Source organism: Xyrauchen texanus, chromosome 31, assembly GCF_025860055.1.
Source record: "Xyrauchen texanus isolate HMW12.3.18 chromosome 31, RBS_HiC_50CHRs, whole genome shotgun sequence".
In the NCBI taxonomy this organism is placed as follows: domain Eukaryota; kingdom Metazoa; phylum Chordata; class Actinopteri; order Cypriniformes; family Catostomidae; genus Xyrauchen; species Xyrauchen texanus.
The window spans coordinates 26887362-26905846 of NC_068306.1; the positions used below are offsets into that span (position 1 = coordinate 26887362).

General features: G+C 39.2%; 1 protein-coding gene across 2 annotated transcripts; it reads left to right on the forward strand.

The window, feature by feature from the left end:
- The first annotated feature begins 1248 nt into the window (after positions 1-1248).
- Positions 1249-15689, forward strand: LOC127625368 (serine/arginine-rich splicing factor 1B). 2 transcript variants are annotated; one of them, XR_007968280.1, is made up of 5 exons: positions 1249-1646; positions 1740-1915; positions 13102-13274; positions 13542-14342; positions 14994-15689. XR_007968280.1 is itself a non-coding variant. In XM_052100629.1 (4 exons), the coding sequence occupies exons 1-4, from the start codon at positions 1459-1461 to the stop codon at positions 13722-13724; spliced, it is 720 nt and encodes a 239-aa protein (XP_051956589.1). In that variant the 5' UTR covers positions 1249-1458; the 3' UTR covers positions 13725-15689. The 2 variants fall into 2 exon arrangements, 1 of the variants encoding a protein (XP_051956589.1); XM_052100629.1 differs by having other exon boundaries at positions 13542-15689.
- The last annotated feature ends 2796 nt before the right edge of the window (positions 15690-18485 follow it).

Below are 18485 nucleotides of genomic sequence, written 5' to 3' on the forward strand. Positions count from 1 at the left end.
CGCTGTGGAGAATCAGGATGCTAAGGTCCATTCACCAGCGAAGCGTCAAGCGGCGAGGCGGAGTGATGTTCGCCGGAGCACTGCAGGGGAGCGGAGAGTCTTCTCGCTGCCGTGAAGATTCCGTCCGCTGACTATTGTGAATCGACGCCGAAGGTAGAGGGCTTCGAGACAAGAGTTAATCGCTGTCTTGAAGGAAGAAATTCTGAGGAAATGGTGTCTGTTCACCTGTTTTATAGCGGTCAGTTCGCGCCGAAACGAGCGGTCAGTTTCGCGCCAAAACAGGCTGGCTCAAACCATTGTTGCCAACTTAGCGACTTTGTCGCTATTTTTAGCGACTTTTCAGACCCCTTTAGCGACATTTTTTCCAAAAAGCGACTAGCGACAAATGTAGCAACTTTTTGGACAAACCTTAACAACTTTCCAAATTCCAAATATCGCCAGTACTGCAAGCGTGAGGTCTTACTTCCCCGCTGCGTCTGCTCTGTTCAGTGAGCGGCTGAGAGGAGCAGCGCATTCCATTGACTGCACGCCAGCGGACATAGACATGAATGAGCTGCGCATGTACAGCTCAGTGACCAATCAGTGATCACATAGCAGCTGCCTTCTCCTTTGTTTTAATTCAAAACATTTAATTTGACCGTTTTTTCTTGGCATGCGCTTATATTCACTACTAATCAGAGTTTTAGTTCATTCTGGTTCGGTTTCTGAACTCTCCGACTTCAGATCGTATATTTACAGACTCTATACATTTTACTTATCCAAACACAACAATAAACCTTCTTCAAACTCATAAACATGTAACGTTAGCTAAGTTCCGTTCCGTTGTCTAACAGAAAATATGTAATTGAGAACCGTTTTACTGGACATTCGGCTATATACTTCTATAAAAACAGTATGAGCACGGTTTAGGGGAGACAACCGTTATTATAAACTGAAGTAGGCTACAGTACCGACAAATTAGGCAGAACGCAAATACGACGCGATGACGTCATTAATATGCTAATGACGCATGACGTCATCTGGCGACATTTAGCTACTTTTCGAGCAGGCTTTAGCTACTTTCCATTGAAAATAGTTGGCAACACTGGCTCAAACACCATAGCCAATATTGGCGTTATTGTAGAGAGGTTTCAAATAGGTCGTGTATGAAGGCACTCCCCATATGCGTTAGTAACGCAATGTCAAGTGGACTGAAGTCGTAAGGGAACTACTGTCTTTCAGATGCGTATTCTTGCGCGTGACGTAGCTCCTCCGCGCAGTCGCTATTCACGAGCTTGTGTGAGGGAGACGGCGCCATATTTAGAGATATGTTGTTGTTTGTCTTTTCTCGTCTTGAGGGATAATCAAGCACTAGATTAGTTGGTGAATGTATTTCAGTCAGTACTGCTAATTCGTTTGTAATATCGCCGGACGGACACCGTAAGCTTTCAACGTTATCAGCGTAATTTCTCGCTAAATATGTCTGGTGTTATTCGAGGCCCTGCAGGGAACAACGACTGTCGGATTTACGTTGGCAATTTACCCCCCGATATTCGCACCAAGGACGTGGAGGATGTGTTTTACAAATACGGAGCCATTCGGGATATCGACCTGAAAAACCGAAGAGGAGGTCCACCGTTTGCATTCGTGGAGTTCGAGGATCCGAGGTAAATATACAAACCAAACAAACCCAGTACGGCCTGTATCTACGTCACGTGGAGGTCTACAATAAGTCAACTGATGGTATTCTGTCTTTGCAGAGATGCAGAGGATGCTGTGTATGGACGAGATGGCTATGACTATGATGGCTATCGTCTTCGAGTGGAGTTCCCAAGGAGTGGCAGGGGAGGTGGAAGAGGTGGAGGTGGTGTTGGAGCTCCCAGAGGCAGATATGGCCCTCCATCCAGGCGCTCTGAATACAGGGTCATAGTGTCAGGTGAGTGGAAGTGTGGTGTGTTGTACTCTGTTTGGTTTCATGACTGCGTGTCTACCCTATTACTCTTAACTTTGACATTCAAAAGTGCTTCTCTGTTGTGCTCCTTACTTCCTCAAAACTAATCTCCCAATGTACTAGACCAGATACTGGCAAACTACATCCCGCAGGCCCTCCATGCGTTTTAATCCGGCCCGTGGCTCATTTATTCTGAAAACATTATTTTATTGGATATTTCAATTATATTGCATTAAGACCTAGCTTGTATCATGCTTAGAGGTTTTTTTTTTTGTTAAAAATATATTTATACATTTTGGGCTCTTACAATCTGGAAACGTCCTGGAAAATTGTGCCTTGAAAAGAGTGGAAACCCTGTGAATATGTATTGTTTTGTGTTATAAAATGTTGAAGTTTTTTTTTTTTTTTTTAAGAATGAATTAGAAGTGAGAAATACATTTCTTATTTACTACCCTCTGCTCTCTGTTAACAAATAATAAGTTCAGTTTAGATTTGTACAGATCAGATTTAATGATAATCTCGCAAACGGCTAAAGCAGACATGGGCAACATGCGGTCCGGATCAAGCCCTACACATGATTTAATGTAGCCCGTGGCTCATTTATTGTAAAAGCTTTTTTTTTATTGGATATTTCAGTTAACTTGCATTGGGACCTAATGCGTCTCCACAAGTGTTTAATATGATCAGGGTTGCCAGATAAGAGATGCAACACCCCCAGTTTGAGATTTATACTTGCACAAATTGGAAATATTCCACCTAATGTTATACTTATTTTGTACAATCTGTTAACCATACAAGTCTCGCTTTCTCCTTTGAACAAACTTGGCGATCTGTAGTGCAATATTCTGCTCCAGGATAAGTGTTATACGGTATATTCTCTGTGTCCATTCTTGAGGCTGCTTGTGATGTTTGGTGCTACTAATTTTGCAGGTAAACCTTCTCGTTGATTAAATTAAATATAAAAGTAGATCTCGGCATCATTGACATGCGAGCAAAAGCAAGCCAGAGACAAATATGTATATGTATTTATTATTTGTGCAATTGAGAACTGTTGAAGTCCCTTCAAACCTGTATTTTAATCTAACTCTTGCAGTAATCATTTATCATAGTCATGCAGTCTGTGTTGTTCAGTTGTGTGCTGAAAGTCAAACATTGACATCAACAACAAAAATAATGTCACTTGATGCATGTCCTTGTACAGGAAAACCATGAATACAACTATGCAACATAAAAGGAAATGCAACCCAAGATACATTAAATACATGTTATGTTTAATCTATGGCATGTCGACACTTGATTTCTAATGTAAAATCTGTCCTGAAGCAAAACCAGTTGAGAAGCATTGAGTTAAAGGTACAGACAGGAGTCGTCTAAATTATATGTTAATTATTAATAATCATAGGACATTACTTTAAAAGCTCACACAGCTGATGTTATTTTTCATATTAGTTCATTTAACATGTAAGCTAACATGCTTTAGTTATATAACATGTTATATCATTTTTATCATGTTTATAACTCATTTTTAGCAGTTTATAACTGTTAGCTTATTTTTTCTATTTATTTTATTTTCAAAAGGGAGACTTTTTTTACACACACTTCAATAAAATAAATGGTTTCAATTATAATAAAGTGTTTGCTCAAAAATAAATAACCCTTCTGTTTTCACTGATAATAGAAATTGTATAATAACGTATACCATGAAACACTGATATTTTCTGAGACCGTTATCATACCGTGGAAATCTCATACTGTTGTAACCCTACTCATGGTACATCTTCTAGCATATAAAAAACACCATATGGGCATGTAAACAAGGCTAAAAACTTGATTTTCACTGCAGGTGGTCTGTTAATAAAGAAATCTAAATCAACATAAAATGTGATAGCATATTTCATTATTTAATTTATTATATTATAAAATTCCACTTATTACAACAAAACATGTTTATATTTATTGTACATTGTCATATGAACAACCAGTCAGTAACTGCACTGCTTGATTTAATAGATACACCGGTCATCATTAAATAAACCGTAACAGTTCCAGAGACAGTTTAGACAGTGTTTTGTAGCCTAATGTTGTACTTCAGGCTTGTGAAACTTCTTATTTAATTTCAAGTTGGAAACTGGATGCACATGAGCTCAATTTTGAGTGTCATGGCAAAGGCCGTGAATACTTATGTACATGTAATATTTTTTATAAATTTGCAAAGATTTCAAACAAACTTCTTTCATGTTGTCATTATGGGGTATTGTTTGTAGAATTTTGAGGAAAATAATGAATTTAATCAATTTTGGAATAAGGCTGTAACATAAAAAAATGTGGAAAAAGTGAAGCGCAGTGAATACTTTCCGGATGCACTATGTATTGGGATGATCACTTCTGAATGGAATGCAAAGTGGAAGTTGGATGCGAGGAAAATGAAAGTTAATTTATTTTTAATGCAGACATTTTTCAGTGGTATCTTGGGATGTACAGCACGAGTGTGTTCTTTGTTTAATTGTATTGTGATTCAAAACATAATAAAAATGTCAAGTCAAGTGTTTTTTTTTTTGTCATTCAACCATATACAGTTAGTACAGTACACAGTGAAACGAGACAACGTTCCTCCAACATTTTCTGTTCCCGATCCGGACTGACTGAGGTCTCCCAGTCAGGAAGTCCAGGATCCAGTTGCAGAGGGAGGTGTCCAGGCCCAGCAGGTTCAGCTTTCCAATCAGGTGCTGAGGAATTATTGTGTTGAATGCTGAGCTGAAGTCTATGAACAGCATTCGAACGTCCTTTTTATCTAGGTGGGTGAGGGCCAGATGGAGGGTGGTGGCGATGGCGTTGTCTGTTGAACGGTTTGGACGATACGCGAACTGCAGTGTGTCTAGTGAGGGGGTAGCTGGGTCTTAATGTGCCTCATGATGAGCCTCTCGAAGCACTTCATGATGATGGGTGTCGTTGAGGCAGGACACAGAAGACTTCTTTTCAAGACGATGGTGATGGCCTTGAAGCACGTTGGAATGACGGCGCTGCTCAGAGAGATGTTGAAGATGTCGGTATGAACATCAGCCAGCTGGTCTGCACATCCTCCGAGGACTCTGCCAGGAATGTTGTCTGGTCCAGCAGCCTTCCGTGGGTTGAATCTACGTAGAGTTTTCCTCACATCAGCCGTGGTAAGACAGAGCACCTGGTCGTTGGGTTGAGGGGTGGTCTTCCTCGCCACTATGTCGTTCTGTGCTTCAAAACTAGCGTAGAAGTGGTTAAGCACATCTGGAAGGGAGGTATCTTTGTAACATGGCAACTGATGTTGTCCTGTAGTTGGAGATGGCCTGGTTGCCCTGCCACACGCTGTCCTGGAAGTGACTGTGGATTCTCTGGGCGTGTGCGTGCTTTTCCTCTGGCCCTGGACAGTTTGCCCCTCGCTGTTCTTAGGGCAGCCTTGTCGCCTGCTCTGAAGTCGGAGTCTCGGGTCCTCAGCAGCGCACGCACCTCCGCAGTCATCCACGGCTTCTGGTTGGAGCGTGTGGTGATGGTCTTGGAGAAGGTGACATCATCAATGCACTTGCTGATGTAGCTGGTCACTGATGCTGTGTATTCCTCCAAGTTGGTAGAGTCGCCATATGTTGCAGCCTCCCTGAACGTGCCAGTCAGTACACTCAAAACAGTCCTGAAGAGCAGAGATGACTCCTGCTGGCCAGGTTTTCACCTGCTTCTGGAGCGGTTTTGTGCATCTGACAAGCGGTCTGTATGCTGAAATTATCATTACAGAGATGTGGTCTGAGGTGGGGGCGGGGCTCCGCACGGTACATGCCTGGGATGTTTGTGTAAACAAGATCAAGCGTGTTCGCCCCTCTCATTGCAAAGTCCACATACTGATGGAATTTAGGGAGCACTGTCTTGAGATTCGCATGGTTGAAATCTCCGGCGACAATAAACAGTCTGTCGGCACGAAACGAGGCAAGCCCGTCTAGCTGAATGGGGGCGTCCGGAAGTCTGTCGCTGAGCCACGTCTCTGTGAAAACAAAGATGCAGCAGTCTATAAGCTCACGCCTTGTAGTCTGCTGGAGTCAGATGTAGTCCAGTTTATTGTACAGGGAGCAAACATTTAAGAGCAGGATAGATGGGCTAGGGTTTGTTTTTAGCCTAGCATGGATCCCCGCCCTCTTGCCACGCTTTCGCTTCCTCGCACACCGCTTACGACGTCCCGGGCACCGGCATCAGGCGACGCCGAGGACTGGAGGCCTGGTCTCCGCAGCAAGCTGAGTTTTGTGTAGCTTTGTCCTGCAGATCATCATGCAGCTTGGTTGTTGCATGAATCTTATATTTTAACAGTGTCTGGCGATGGTAGACACGAACACCGGTTGCTCCGATGTCCGTGTGCTGTAAAAGTCGGGCTAAGTGACAACAATAGCACCATTTTGGATCCGGAGTGGCCACTGCTTGCTACCGCGCCGCCATCTTGGATCAACTTCTGTTGATCCAAATGTATCTATTACTTCAAGGCACTTCACAGGGACTTTAAGGTCCTTTTAAGCCAAACGTGAATTTTCGTTGCAATTTCTCTGCGCAATGTAGATTTTTTTTAATAGAAACAATGTATTATAAGGGAGCCATTCACACCGGGAGTGAACATTTGTGCCTACAAAGATTTAAAAAACTAATTTTCTCAGAACAAATGCCCCGTTACATAAAATTAACTTTGATCACATGCCTCTGCAAGTACCATAATCAGTGCAACTAGTGTTACTGAAGCATATAAAGCTGTTTTGCCCAACAACATTTAAAACTTAAGAAACTAAAGGAATTAATACTGAACCAGTAGTGATGGCATGCATTTTATTTGCATTAAATATCTTAAACTGTAAAAAAAATCTTACGTAGATGTCTTCGTGATATATTTTATATTGCTGCATTTTTGCCTTGGCATTTCATCTTATACGAGTTCTTTTCACAATATGAAATAGCCTAGTTATTGTGCATCTTTTATATATATATATACATATATATATATATATATATATATATATATATATATATATATATATATATATATATCTATAATGTTATGTTATTCAGTAGTAACATTGTCCTAAATTCTTCACTTTAACACATTGTTTTAAGGCTCTTCGATTAAATGCATCAGCCCTTATTTCTCATTAATTAACTCTGCGTGTATGAACCCACAATGAACAAGAACATTTGCCTTTGCATGATCGTTAAGTTAAAGTAACTTGCTTATATTTTCACAGTTGTTTGGCACAAACACATTACAGTGGTGTCATTCATTGAAACACTCCGAGTTTGAAGTGCTCACAACATGCAGTAGTCTGACGTAGCCATACCTTGACTAAAACGGCAAATGTCTGGACCGTATAGCAGTATGGATTGGCCAAGAACCACCCACTTCATGTAAGCGATCAATCGCAGACAGTTTTGCCATTACGTGTGGTTTAGTTGTGGGGTTATTGTAGATATATATGGTACTATAGGCGGTTTCAACGGCAACAACATAAACAAACGTTACTGCGCATGCGCGCTTTAGTGGCCCAAACTTAACTTCCGGTAGAATCAGTAACAACTGAGTTCATCTGTAGAAACCATAGACAGAAACAAAATCCAGATGGGTCACCAAAAACGCTTTTTAAAGCCCTGAAAGTAAGTTATAGTTCATATATCTCTAACAAATTAACTAGTCTAACGTAAAAGATTCATTACATATATATATATATATATATGGCAGTGTAGGTAAGGTCTTTTCACCATTTACAGGTGAAACTAGAAAAATTCATGAAAAAAAGTTAATGTACTTCAGTAATTCAAATTAAAAGGTGAAATTAATATATTTAGTATATATAACTATATACATATGCATGATTATACTTATCAGAGGGCCGACATTTCTGTATTTAAAATCCTTTTTTTTTTTTTTATTGATTTCATGTAATATTCTAATTTTCTGAGATTTTGAATTTGGGGTTTTCATAAGCTATAAGCCATAATCATCAAAATTATAACTTTTGCACAATATTCTAATTTTTTGAGTTTCACCTGTATTTTAGGAAGTTGTGCCAGGCTGTGCTCTCTTTTCTGTCATGTGTGATAGCAGTGGGACAGACACAGCCTCTGAGTCAGGTAGTCAGGATTTCACCAGCAGTCAGGGAGAGCATGATGCTCAGGGAGAGGAACTCTACGTGTTCAGCAGCTTAGCTCAGCCCCACAGTGAGCATGGTAGTGTTCTGAGCTGTCCAAAGTGCACAACATTTTATGATGCCTTCATTAAACTGAACCCAGATCAAGTGGTGGAACTAGAGAGAAACACTAGAAAACAGAGCATAGAACCACTCTGGCATGATGCGCATAACAGCAAGCACAGCCAGCAAGTTGCCTCAGCGTGAGACAACTGACCCGGCTAAGTTTCTCACTGAACACCTCTACCCAAAGTTCCAGGAGAGTGTGGCCACAAGGTATGGGAAGGAAAGCGAGGGACTTGCTAAGGAGCAGATTAGGGAGAGGGGCTGCATAGTGATGGACAAAGGGTTGGTAGTGTGTGCAGGAGACCCATGGCTGGCAGCAAGCCCTGATGGTATCATTGATGACAAGCTGCTAGAAGTAAAATGCCCTATCACACTCACTGCCACAAACCAAGACATCAGAGTGGAGGGTGGGCAGTACATTGTGAACCCAAAAGGCCCCAGAGGTTACTACAGGCAGATACAGTTAGGGATTCACTGTCTCGGGCTGAAAACATCCTGTCTTGTTATTTGGACCCCAGTACAGCACCTGGAACTTGATGTGCCTTATGAAAATGGTTTTGTCTCCAAATATATGCAAAGGCTACATAGCTTTCACTTTAAACACATGCTGCCAAAAGTTGTGGATGCATTTGTAGAGGGAAGACTGCAGTTGAGTGACAGCTACATGAACATTGTCTCAAAAGCAACTTAATAGTGCTGATCTGAAATCAGTTTTACAAGAAAAATAGTTATTTTTCTTAAAGCATAGGTTGTTCCTGCCTTTTTGAGCAGCAAGCTTTTTCACTTTTTACATCAAATACATAAATTCATTAAAAACGGAAATCATAGTCTACAGTACTTTATTCATCAGTCAATAAATCAGTTACTCAATAGTTGTTGGTGTTCATTACTGAATATATCATTTCATTTTATAATTACAATCCATGTGAAACATTGTGATACAAGTGCAACACTACAAATATCAATGCATGTGTTTGGTATTTTAATATATTTAATAATAAAAAAAGTAATTAATTTCTCTCCCTCATTTCGTTCCAAACCTGTAAGACCTTTGATCATCTTCAGAACACATTTTTGATGAAATCCGAGAGCTTGAGGTCTTGATGAGTTAAGCCTAGGCGAAGCTTCATCAGGACCACAAGAAACTGCTCGGGAAGGGTAAGTATGGTTGATGATGCCGTTACATGTTGTTGTCAGGTAAGTGAGGAGGGTGAAGAACACAGAAGCAGATGGTAGACCAGTGTAAAAATGAGTGTGCTTGTCATCATTTAAAATAAAATCGGACGGACTGCCAAACATATGATCTTGTAGCCATTTTTCTTTTTAATTCAACATTTTCATTTTGTAGCTGGTCAATGTCTGCCATTGACAGATCTGTACCCACAGCAGTGCATCCTTCTTCAGGGTCAGCATGGGTGACCTCTATGGAAAGTGAATCCATAGACTCAACCACAGATGGTCTCCTCTGTCTCCTCTGGTATCGCTCCAACTTCTGTGAACCATCAATGGTGTTTTTATGAGCGAAAATTGATGGAACATAATCTGGATGGAATGGGTCCACTGATGGCGCACCTAAAATAAAGACAGAAACAGTTTGTGTTGACAGTATTGCACCTTGCTAAGCATCATACATACATGCTTGGCATAATCCATAACTTTTCTGGTTTCATGTGCATTTCTATGCTATTGATTACAACTTATTGATTTAAAAAATATTAGTAGCCTACTAGTACAATGAAATTAGGTCAAAGTCAAATTTATTTCACAATGCACATCGTTTTAAAGCTGCTTAACAGATAAAATATATCAGTGAAAATGTAGTAAAAGTCCATATTTAGTACTTCATTTAAAGCTTCATTAGAAGAGCTTTATTCAGCATTATTGTATTTATGTCCCCAGGGAACAAGCCAAAGGCGACTGTTAGTTAAATAATGTAGGTTAATTCTAAAGCATTGATGGAAAAACATTGTGGCTCTTATGTTTGATAGATATCAGGTATCATAACGCTAGTTTAAATCATAACTAAAGCGTATAAACTACAACATTGGGCTAACGTTACTTTGTAAAATTAATGTATACAATGTTAGCTACGTGTGTAGTAATCAATTTAGTTAATACATAACTATTGCAGGCTTGTTACTGGTCAGCTAGCTATTATCTGTTGCTTATCATGAGTTTGTTACCTGTAACGAAGTGAGTGCTACAGATCCTTGAATTCTTGCCTGGCTGCCAAGCCTCTCTTCGCACAACGGTGATCCATGCTCGCCGTCTCCCTTCGTTTTTAGGAAACCGAAACATTTTTATTTTCGAGAAGGTATTTGTTCCAGAGGTCAGGTTGCATCCCACAGCACAACAACCTGAGCCCAACTTCAGTCTACTCATCAATTTTAACTGCGTTTGTAGGCGCCGCCATACTTTGTTACCGATAAACAAACACAGACCGGAAGTTAACTTCGGGCCAGCGCGTAACCCTGGCAATGCGCGTGCGTCCAGATAAAACCGTCTATAATAAAACAAACCGACATTGGGAAATAATTTATGTAATGCTCTTCGAGTGATTGCTCAGAAAACACAGGAAAATAGCAGAATGTGTGTCGAGGTTCTGCACAGCACAGAAAACCTCAGGACAGAGAATTTGAAAGACATAACTCAGTGAACAAAGTAAAACCTGCAGTTCTTCTCGATATCAGCTTTACTTGTTTTTAAGAGCTTCAGACAATACTCTGAATAGCTACAAAAATTTGATGTCTCTAACCTGGCAAACTTGGGCAAATCTGGTTCTTTTGTCCTCAAAAGTGGTCATTGTATCAACGAGGAACCTGTATCCAGGCAGATTGATAACTTGAGTGTTTCTACTTGCAGAAGTTATCAAACCAGCCAATAAGATAAGTGCTGATTGGGCATGGGCATGAGACTAATAATGACTAATCTGAGACTGAGACTAATAATGCAAAAGCATCAGAAAATTACACACAAATGCACCATTCATGGCATTTCTGTATTTGCTTAATTCCTTAATTTAGATTGTGATTGGAATGAATTATAATTAATAATTAGAGATGCACCGATCGACCGGCCAGGGACCGGAATTAGCCGATTTTCCGCTTGCTCGGACCGGTAACCAGCCGGTCAGCCTCACGTCTTACCGATTCCAAGCCGGTCCGTTTTGTTGCCAGCGGCGCAGGCAATAACGTCACAGCCGCATGTAAACATGTCATTGGCATGGGAGATCTTCACTGTGTGAGTGAAGAATATGTAAAGTTCGAAATGTGTAATAATTGTAAGGCCAAAGTAAACCGTGGGGGAACCACCACAATAACTTACGGATCTACATACCTAATTAGACATTTAAAACACCATCCTCCAGCTGAAAATGCCCATTTTAAAAAAGAAGCTAAAAAGTGAAAGTGGCTAAAGCTAGCCAGAGCTCAGAGCCAGTCACAAGTCAGCAGCCTCTCCTATCTTTCCTTGGTATGAGTAACGAAAATACCAAAGCAATTACAAGGAAAATTATGAAATGCATGGCCCTGGATGACCAGCTGTTCTCCATACTTGAGGACAGAGGGATCAGAAATCTGATACATTTCCTCGATACAGAGTAGAAGGTACTTTCCGAAGTTGCGTTGCCTGAGTTGTTTAATCTTGTGTCATGTAACACACGCAGCATGTCTGTTATCTGTCAACATTTGGGTACACAAATCTGGGAGAGGGAAAGGGGGTGCTGGATGGCAGAGGCAGGCTAAATACATACAAATTGTGCCGTTGTGATTTAACATAATTTTTCCCACCGTGTCCGATATTAAAATCAGTGCGACACACATTGCAAAAGGCGTGGGCATTGACGATATGGCTTCGGGATATGAAATTCAATTCTTCCATCCAGCTGTTGTTAAATGTACATGTATATTTTGTTTTTTTCACCGGAGCACCAGCTGCGTCTCCTCCTCCCCTCTACCAGTGATGCTTGATTTAACATCCCGCGTCTACTGCCTGCGCAGATATCAACAGCGCAACTGGGTTGTAGGTTGCCAGATTGTGGTCATAAATGATTTGTAATGTGTATGATGTGTCGATTGTGTGAGTAGGATGCGTTTCATTCAAGATCTGGCAACTGGACCACCTTGAAATAATATATTGATGTGATTATTCATATAACGTGGTTTGGGCCATACAAATTACGGGAGTTTTTTGGGGAGAAATAACAAAACCGGAGACTCCCGGGAAAAACGGGAGTGTTGACAGGTATGAAGTTACAAGCTGTTCCTGAAGCAGTGCTCAGTTTTACAACTGATATTTGTACATCTAACGTAAGTTGAGCGTATTGGACACTTCAGTTTTTCAGATCTTTGGAATTGTTTTGTTAGACGAGTAATAAAATGAAAAAGGTTCATTTATAAAAAGTGGAAAATGACATCTGTTATATAAAGCAACTCATTTGCATTTAATTGTTATTTCTACCTCTTTCTAGTCACCGATCACTTTATTTTGAGAGTTGTTTAAGTGAGAGAAGATCCTGTAACTTAGTGCAGTTTGGGGGAAATTTTTATGTTTAATAATTTATTTTATTATGAAAATAAAATTTAGCATTGAAGAAAGGTAGATTTTGTTTGTATATTTTGGTCAGTAATAGTTATTAGAAAGAAAATCGGAAAAAATCGGTATCGGCAGGTCACACTTGCAAAAAATCGGAAATCAAAATCGGCCAAGAAAATTGCAATCGGTGCATCTCTATTAATAATCGCAACAGGCTTACGTTGCTTTAACTGGTTTTAACTGCAAAAACAAAGTGACTGAAAAAAAATTTGTGTTAAACAAAATGAGTGCTATCATTGTTTTCAGTTATGTGCAATGTGTACATAACTGTTAACATAAATTAGGGGGTTTCATGACCCTTTAAGTAATTTGTATTTTACTCTTTTTACCCAGGACTTCCTCCTAGTGGCAGCTGGCAGGACCTTAAGGATCACATGCGTGAAGCAGGTGATGTATGTTATGCTGACGTTTTCCGAGATGGCACTGGCGTTGTGGAGTTTGTGCGCAAAGAAGACATGACCTACGCTGTTCGAAAGCTGGATAACACTAAGTTCCGATCACATGAGGTAGGTGTGAGTTCTTCAACGTAGGCCGCCAATGGAAAGGACAGGACAGGGCATAGCTTAAGGATTGGGAAATATCAAGGTAAGCTTGATGTCAGAGATCCATGATGGTGCCACATGGACTAGGAGGATCCATGGAATGGATCTTTTAAATGTAAGTGATTTTGTCAATAGGCAACATACAGGAAGAACTGTCAGTTATGATGTTATTATTTCATGTTCTCATTTCTTAGTTCTTAGTCAGAAAGTGTTCCATTATGTGTTCTTCAGGGTGAGACAGCATATGTCCGTGTAAAGGTGGATGGCCCGCGCAGCCCCAGTTATGGGCGCTCTCACAGCCGCAGCAAGAGTCGCAGCCGGAGTAACAGCCGCAGTCGCAGCTACTCTCCACGCCACAACCGAGGATCTCCACGTTACTCGCCCCATCACAGCCGTTCCCGTTCCCGCACCTAAACATCCATATCACAGCCAGTTGGCTGGCCATACTCATACACCCTGTGTTGCCCTCAATTGGACCCACTGTTATACTTCATTGCTCTCTTGACATGTTTTGTCTCTCCACTTTCCCTGGTTTGCTTTATCTCATCTTTGGTTTGTCTCACAATATCCAAACATTAGATATTTTATGGTTGTCATTTGGCTTATGACAGTTAAGTGAATGTTCTATTTTTTTTCTCACTTCCTTCCCTGTCATTCCTTTTTTTGTTGTTGTATCCTACCTATCCCATGACCTTGGTGTGTGTTTGTCTTGCAATCACATTTGAACTGGATCTTCATACTCCTTTGTATACTATGTTTGAGACAAGGGACATGTTTAAATGCTTGTTAAGTTGTTGTGTGTTTAATTTGATATAGTTTTTTGTTAATGATGCTTAATTTAGTTGTTTTTCTGGGGTGGGATATTTTATTTTGTTGGGCAACTGTTCTACTTTTACCTTTTCATGTCTTTCTATAGACAACAGAAGAGCAGGATTAAAGAAAGCATTGGAATAAAGGATTTTGAAGCACAGTTCATTCATAATAGGATAAAGCGTTTTTGGAGAAGAAGTCATTTCATTTAAGGAAGCAATGGTATGGCGACAAGCAGCTTTAGTCACCTATAAAACAACGCAGTTCTTTTTTTTTTTTCTAAAGACTTACAGTACTCTGGATTTTCTTTGTTCATTAACACGTTTGTTTTGCTTTGCCATTTTTCCTCCCTTCACAACTCCCCCTTCCTCTTTAATTTACCTTTTTTTTTTTTTCATGCATGCATGTGTGTACTGTCTGGATGTTGCAAAGCTTGTGCATACATTTAAAACAGCGTTCTGTTTTTTGGGTTATTTTGAATTTGTCCTTAAATTGCCTGTTGTTCAGACTGTGCTGGGATTTGGCCACTGTTAAACCCTCATGTTTATTCATCTATAGATACCTGATATATGTAGTTCTCTTGTAAACTTTATTTGTCAAGGGAAAGTGTCTTTATTTCAAGAAGTTAGTTTTGCTTGTTTTTTTCAATGAAATAAGCTCACTTTAATTCGCTTGGGTGCTTCTATAAGTTTCTTCCGGAGCATATCATGTAGTCTGGTATCCTTTTTATTGTTATCATTAATAAGAAAAAAAAATCTAAAATTAACATACCGCTCCTATAATAAACTTATGATAGATGATCACAGTAACTGTTCATTTAGCTGTGATTCTAACTTGTTACCTCCCTCTTTTTGATTTTGCTGGTATTCAAAGGTTTGGATTGGAGGAGGGGCTCACTGTGTCCCGATCCTTGGAGCCGGATCATTGGATCAGTTCAGGATCAGGAGCAGGATTAGGATTAGGATAAGGATGGATACATGGAGCAGGATCAATTTACCGGGAGCGGGAACCGTAGGAGAGGATCCCAACCCCTGCATCCCCATCCCCTTTGTATCCACATCCCCCTACCAAACCACAATTAAAGGAGTTAAACACAGAAAAGGATACTTGACGTCTTAATTGGCTTCTTTAGAACCAAATTATTTTTTTATTTTCCGTGGAACGCCAATGATGCGCGCAGAAGGGATCCAGGTGCTTCTTTTATTTTGTAAGATGAGTTTTTTTGTATTAAAGGAGCAGAGCAAGGAACAAGAAGGCTGGATCAGTTGCTTTGGATGGAATCCGCATGAGGAGTGTGGTAAATAGTGGGTAATTCTGGGAGGGGGAGGGGAATAGGGACATTTTGAGGGGTTGTTGTAGTTTATTTAGGGTTTCAAAAATACAAATGTACTTATACATTTGGAGTTTTGCTGTGTTGGCAGTGATGTTTCACCCACAATTGGCTACTTTCCCTAGTTTGTAGCGTGTCCTTTTCTTTCTTTCACCCTTCTTTAAATAAAGATTGATTGTCAATTTAAATTGCATGTTGTTTCATTGTTTAATTTTTCTGAAAATAAATTTTATACTTGCCTTTTTTGTGGGTAGGATAATATGAAACTCGGTTGACACAAAATGTAAACTTCAAAACCTTGTTCACTAGAAGTAGTCTGTAAAATTCGGGAGCAAGGAAACCAAAACAGTGTCACTGACTTCAAGCTTTGCAATCGCACCCACACTTTCTGTTGGAAAAGTATCTCTAGAAAGTTTTAAATGATCATGTGATGGTGAGAGACCTGGCGAGCCACTTGATTTTTAACAAAGAGCCACAGGTTCCTGACCCCTGCCTTAGGTGGTTGGGAAAAGGAAGATGAGAGTACTAAAGAGATGACAAAAGTATTGAGAGTACAAAAGAGAGCAGATTGAAGGGCTTGTAAGTTTTGACAGCTGAAGTTTGAAATCACAAACATTCAAAAACAGACCCCTAGCTCAGTGGGTCCCTACCCTGTTTCTGGAGGGGGTCTCCAACACAGCACATTTTGGATATCTCCCTAATCAAACACACCTGATTTAACTCATCGGCTTGTTAGTGAAAACTCCAAGACCTGAACCGGGTGTGTCAGCAAAGGGAGATATACAAAATGTGCAGGTGGGAACCATGCCCTAGCTCATTTAAACATTCTCTCAAAGTAATGTAGCCTAGGTGATTTTGGCTTAAGTGATACCTTCACAGGGCTTTATTGATGGTAGAATAATAATTTTAGTCAAGCTGTAGGGTCATTCCAAACAGAATTTCCAATAAAATGAACAAATTACCACTTTTTTTGTGCTGAACACCTTTCAGCCCTTTGAAACTCACAATGGAGAGTAAAGTCTGAAGGAAATAGTATATAGATGATCACTTCTGAACGTAACACACCCCATCATTTAGATGAGTTAGAAAAGATATGGCAGCATGAGACAAAACTGCCTGATCTCTTTGCCGAGTTTCACCATCCAGCGTAAATGCTGTAGGAGTCTGTTTGTTAAATTCTTCAACATTTAAAGTATTTCATTATGTTAAAATTATTTCATGATGTATTATTGCCCCTTTAAATATATGCAAGTTTACATATCACTTTTTGTTACATGCTTGTTTTTTTATATGCAAAATATGTAGTAGTTACATCGTTTAACGAACGTTAAAATGGTACTGTCTCTTTAAGAACAGTGGCTGTTCAGAGAATGTTTCAGTTAAACAGTTTCTTCATAGGGTAGCCAGATGTCTCATTTTTCACGGGACAGTCCCGTATTTAAGCACTTTTTCTAGTGTCCCGATTTATTCAAATCAAAATCAAATCAAATCACTTTATTGTCACACTACCATGTACACAAGTGCAACAGTAGGTGAAATTCTTGTGTGCAGTTCCGAGCAACATAGCAGTCATGACAGTGACGAGACATATACCAATTACAGTAAACAACATACTTACACAAAACAATTTACAAATCAAATGTACACATACACAACACAATAATTATATACAATGCACAGTAGACAATACACACAATATAGAATACACAATTCTGAACAAATTGTTTTGTCCCGTATTTCCCATTTACTAAAACGTCTCTATCACCCAAGTGGCTTTCTCAGTCATGTGAGTATTGTAATCAAAGGTAGCCAAGGATACGGCTTGTAAAACCAATAAAATCACACCATGTTATTTGAAGTACATGATTGGATTGAACTACTCAATTACAACCCCCTATCAATAGATGTCAATTTTTTTTATTATTATTATTGCAATTTTAACAGAGAATACAATATCGCACAATCTTTCAGATAATAAACTTATGTTATGGCTCAATGGTCAACAAGAGGAATTATATAAAGAAGCCTAATTAACCTATTGAAAAATATTTTCTAAGAAAAAAAATAATAATTAAGGGGGGTGGGGCACAAAAATGAATAAAAGCATATTACGAAAGAATATTAAACATTGTACAAATTCTAGATGTTTTAATTGCATAAATTCATGTTCTAAACAATCAAAACGTTTTGAAATAGTAAAGATTTAGTAATAGTAAAATAGTAAATAAAAAAAAATAATCTAAATCAAGCGTATAGTATTAGAAAAATTTATAAAACTTGATAGACACTCAAATATTATATTATTTAGAGTAAATTTTAGCCTCTTTGCGAAGACTAGGGCAATAGTTTTATAATCAGTGTTCAATAAGGAAATTGGACGCCAGTTTTCAATTAAAAGGGGATTTTTATTGGGTTTGGGAATTAATGTTATTAGCCCCTGACATAAAAGAGGAAGCATTGTTTTCTCAATACTCTCTAAAAGCATTTTATGTTTTAAAAAAAAAGGTGCCAATCTTTGAATTACTGCTTTATAAAGCTCTGCAGATAGCCCATCAGTACCTGGGGATTTGTTAATTTTTAGATGAATTATTGAGTCAACAATTTATAAAAGACTAATAGGTGCATCACATAGGCTACAATCTTCTTTATTAATTTTCTTTATGTGAGATAATGAATCAAACGATTCCGTGGTGGATTGCTGGCAGAATTTAGAAGAATATCAATCATTGTAAAATTTAGCACAAAAGCCGCAATTGTCTTAAAAGTCATCAGTTACATTCCCATCAATACACAGTTGCTGAATATCATTTTTAGCTTGCTGCCTCTCCAGCCTTAAGAAATGGGCGGAGTTTTGCTCACCCTCCTCTAGCCAATTTCGATGAGATCTGATGAAGGCACCTTCAGCCTTCCATGTATATATATCCTCTAAGTGATGTTTCTGATCAATATGCTCAATTCTCTCTGAATCTGTAAGATCCTCCAAGTTTTTATGTGATAAAGCAGTAATTCTACAAATAGTACTGTATTTCTGACAA

What these genes read in the sequence shown, in the direction of transcription:
- LOC127625368 (XM_052100629.1), top strand. Translation starts at nt 1,459, where the DNA reads ATGTCTGGTGTTATTCGAGGCCCTGCAGGGAACAACGACTGTCGGATT. An exon ending in GTGGAGTTCGAGGATCCGAG is followed by an intron (nt 1,647 to 1,739) that starts GTAAATATACAA and finishes CTGTCTTTGCAG; the next exon opens with AGATGCAGAGGATGCTGTGT. An exon ending in ATACAGGGTCATAGTGTCAG is followed by an intron (nt 1,916 to 13,101) that starts GTGAGTGGAAGT and finishes CTTTTTACCCAG; the next exon opens with GACTTCCTCCTAGTGGCAGC.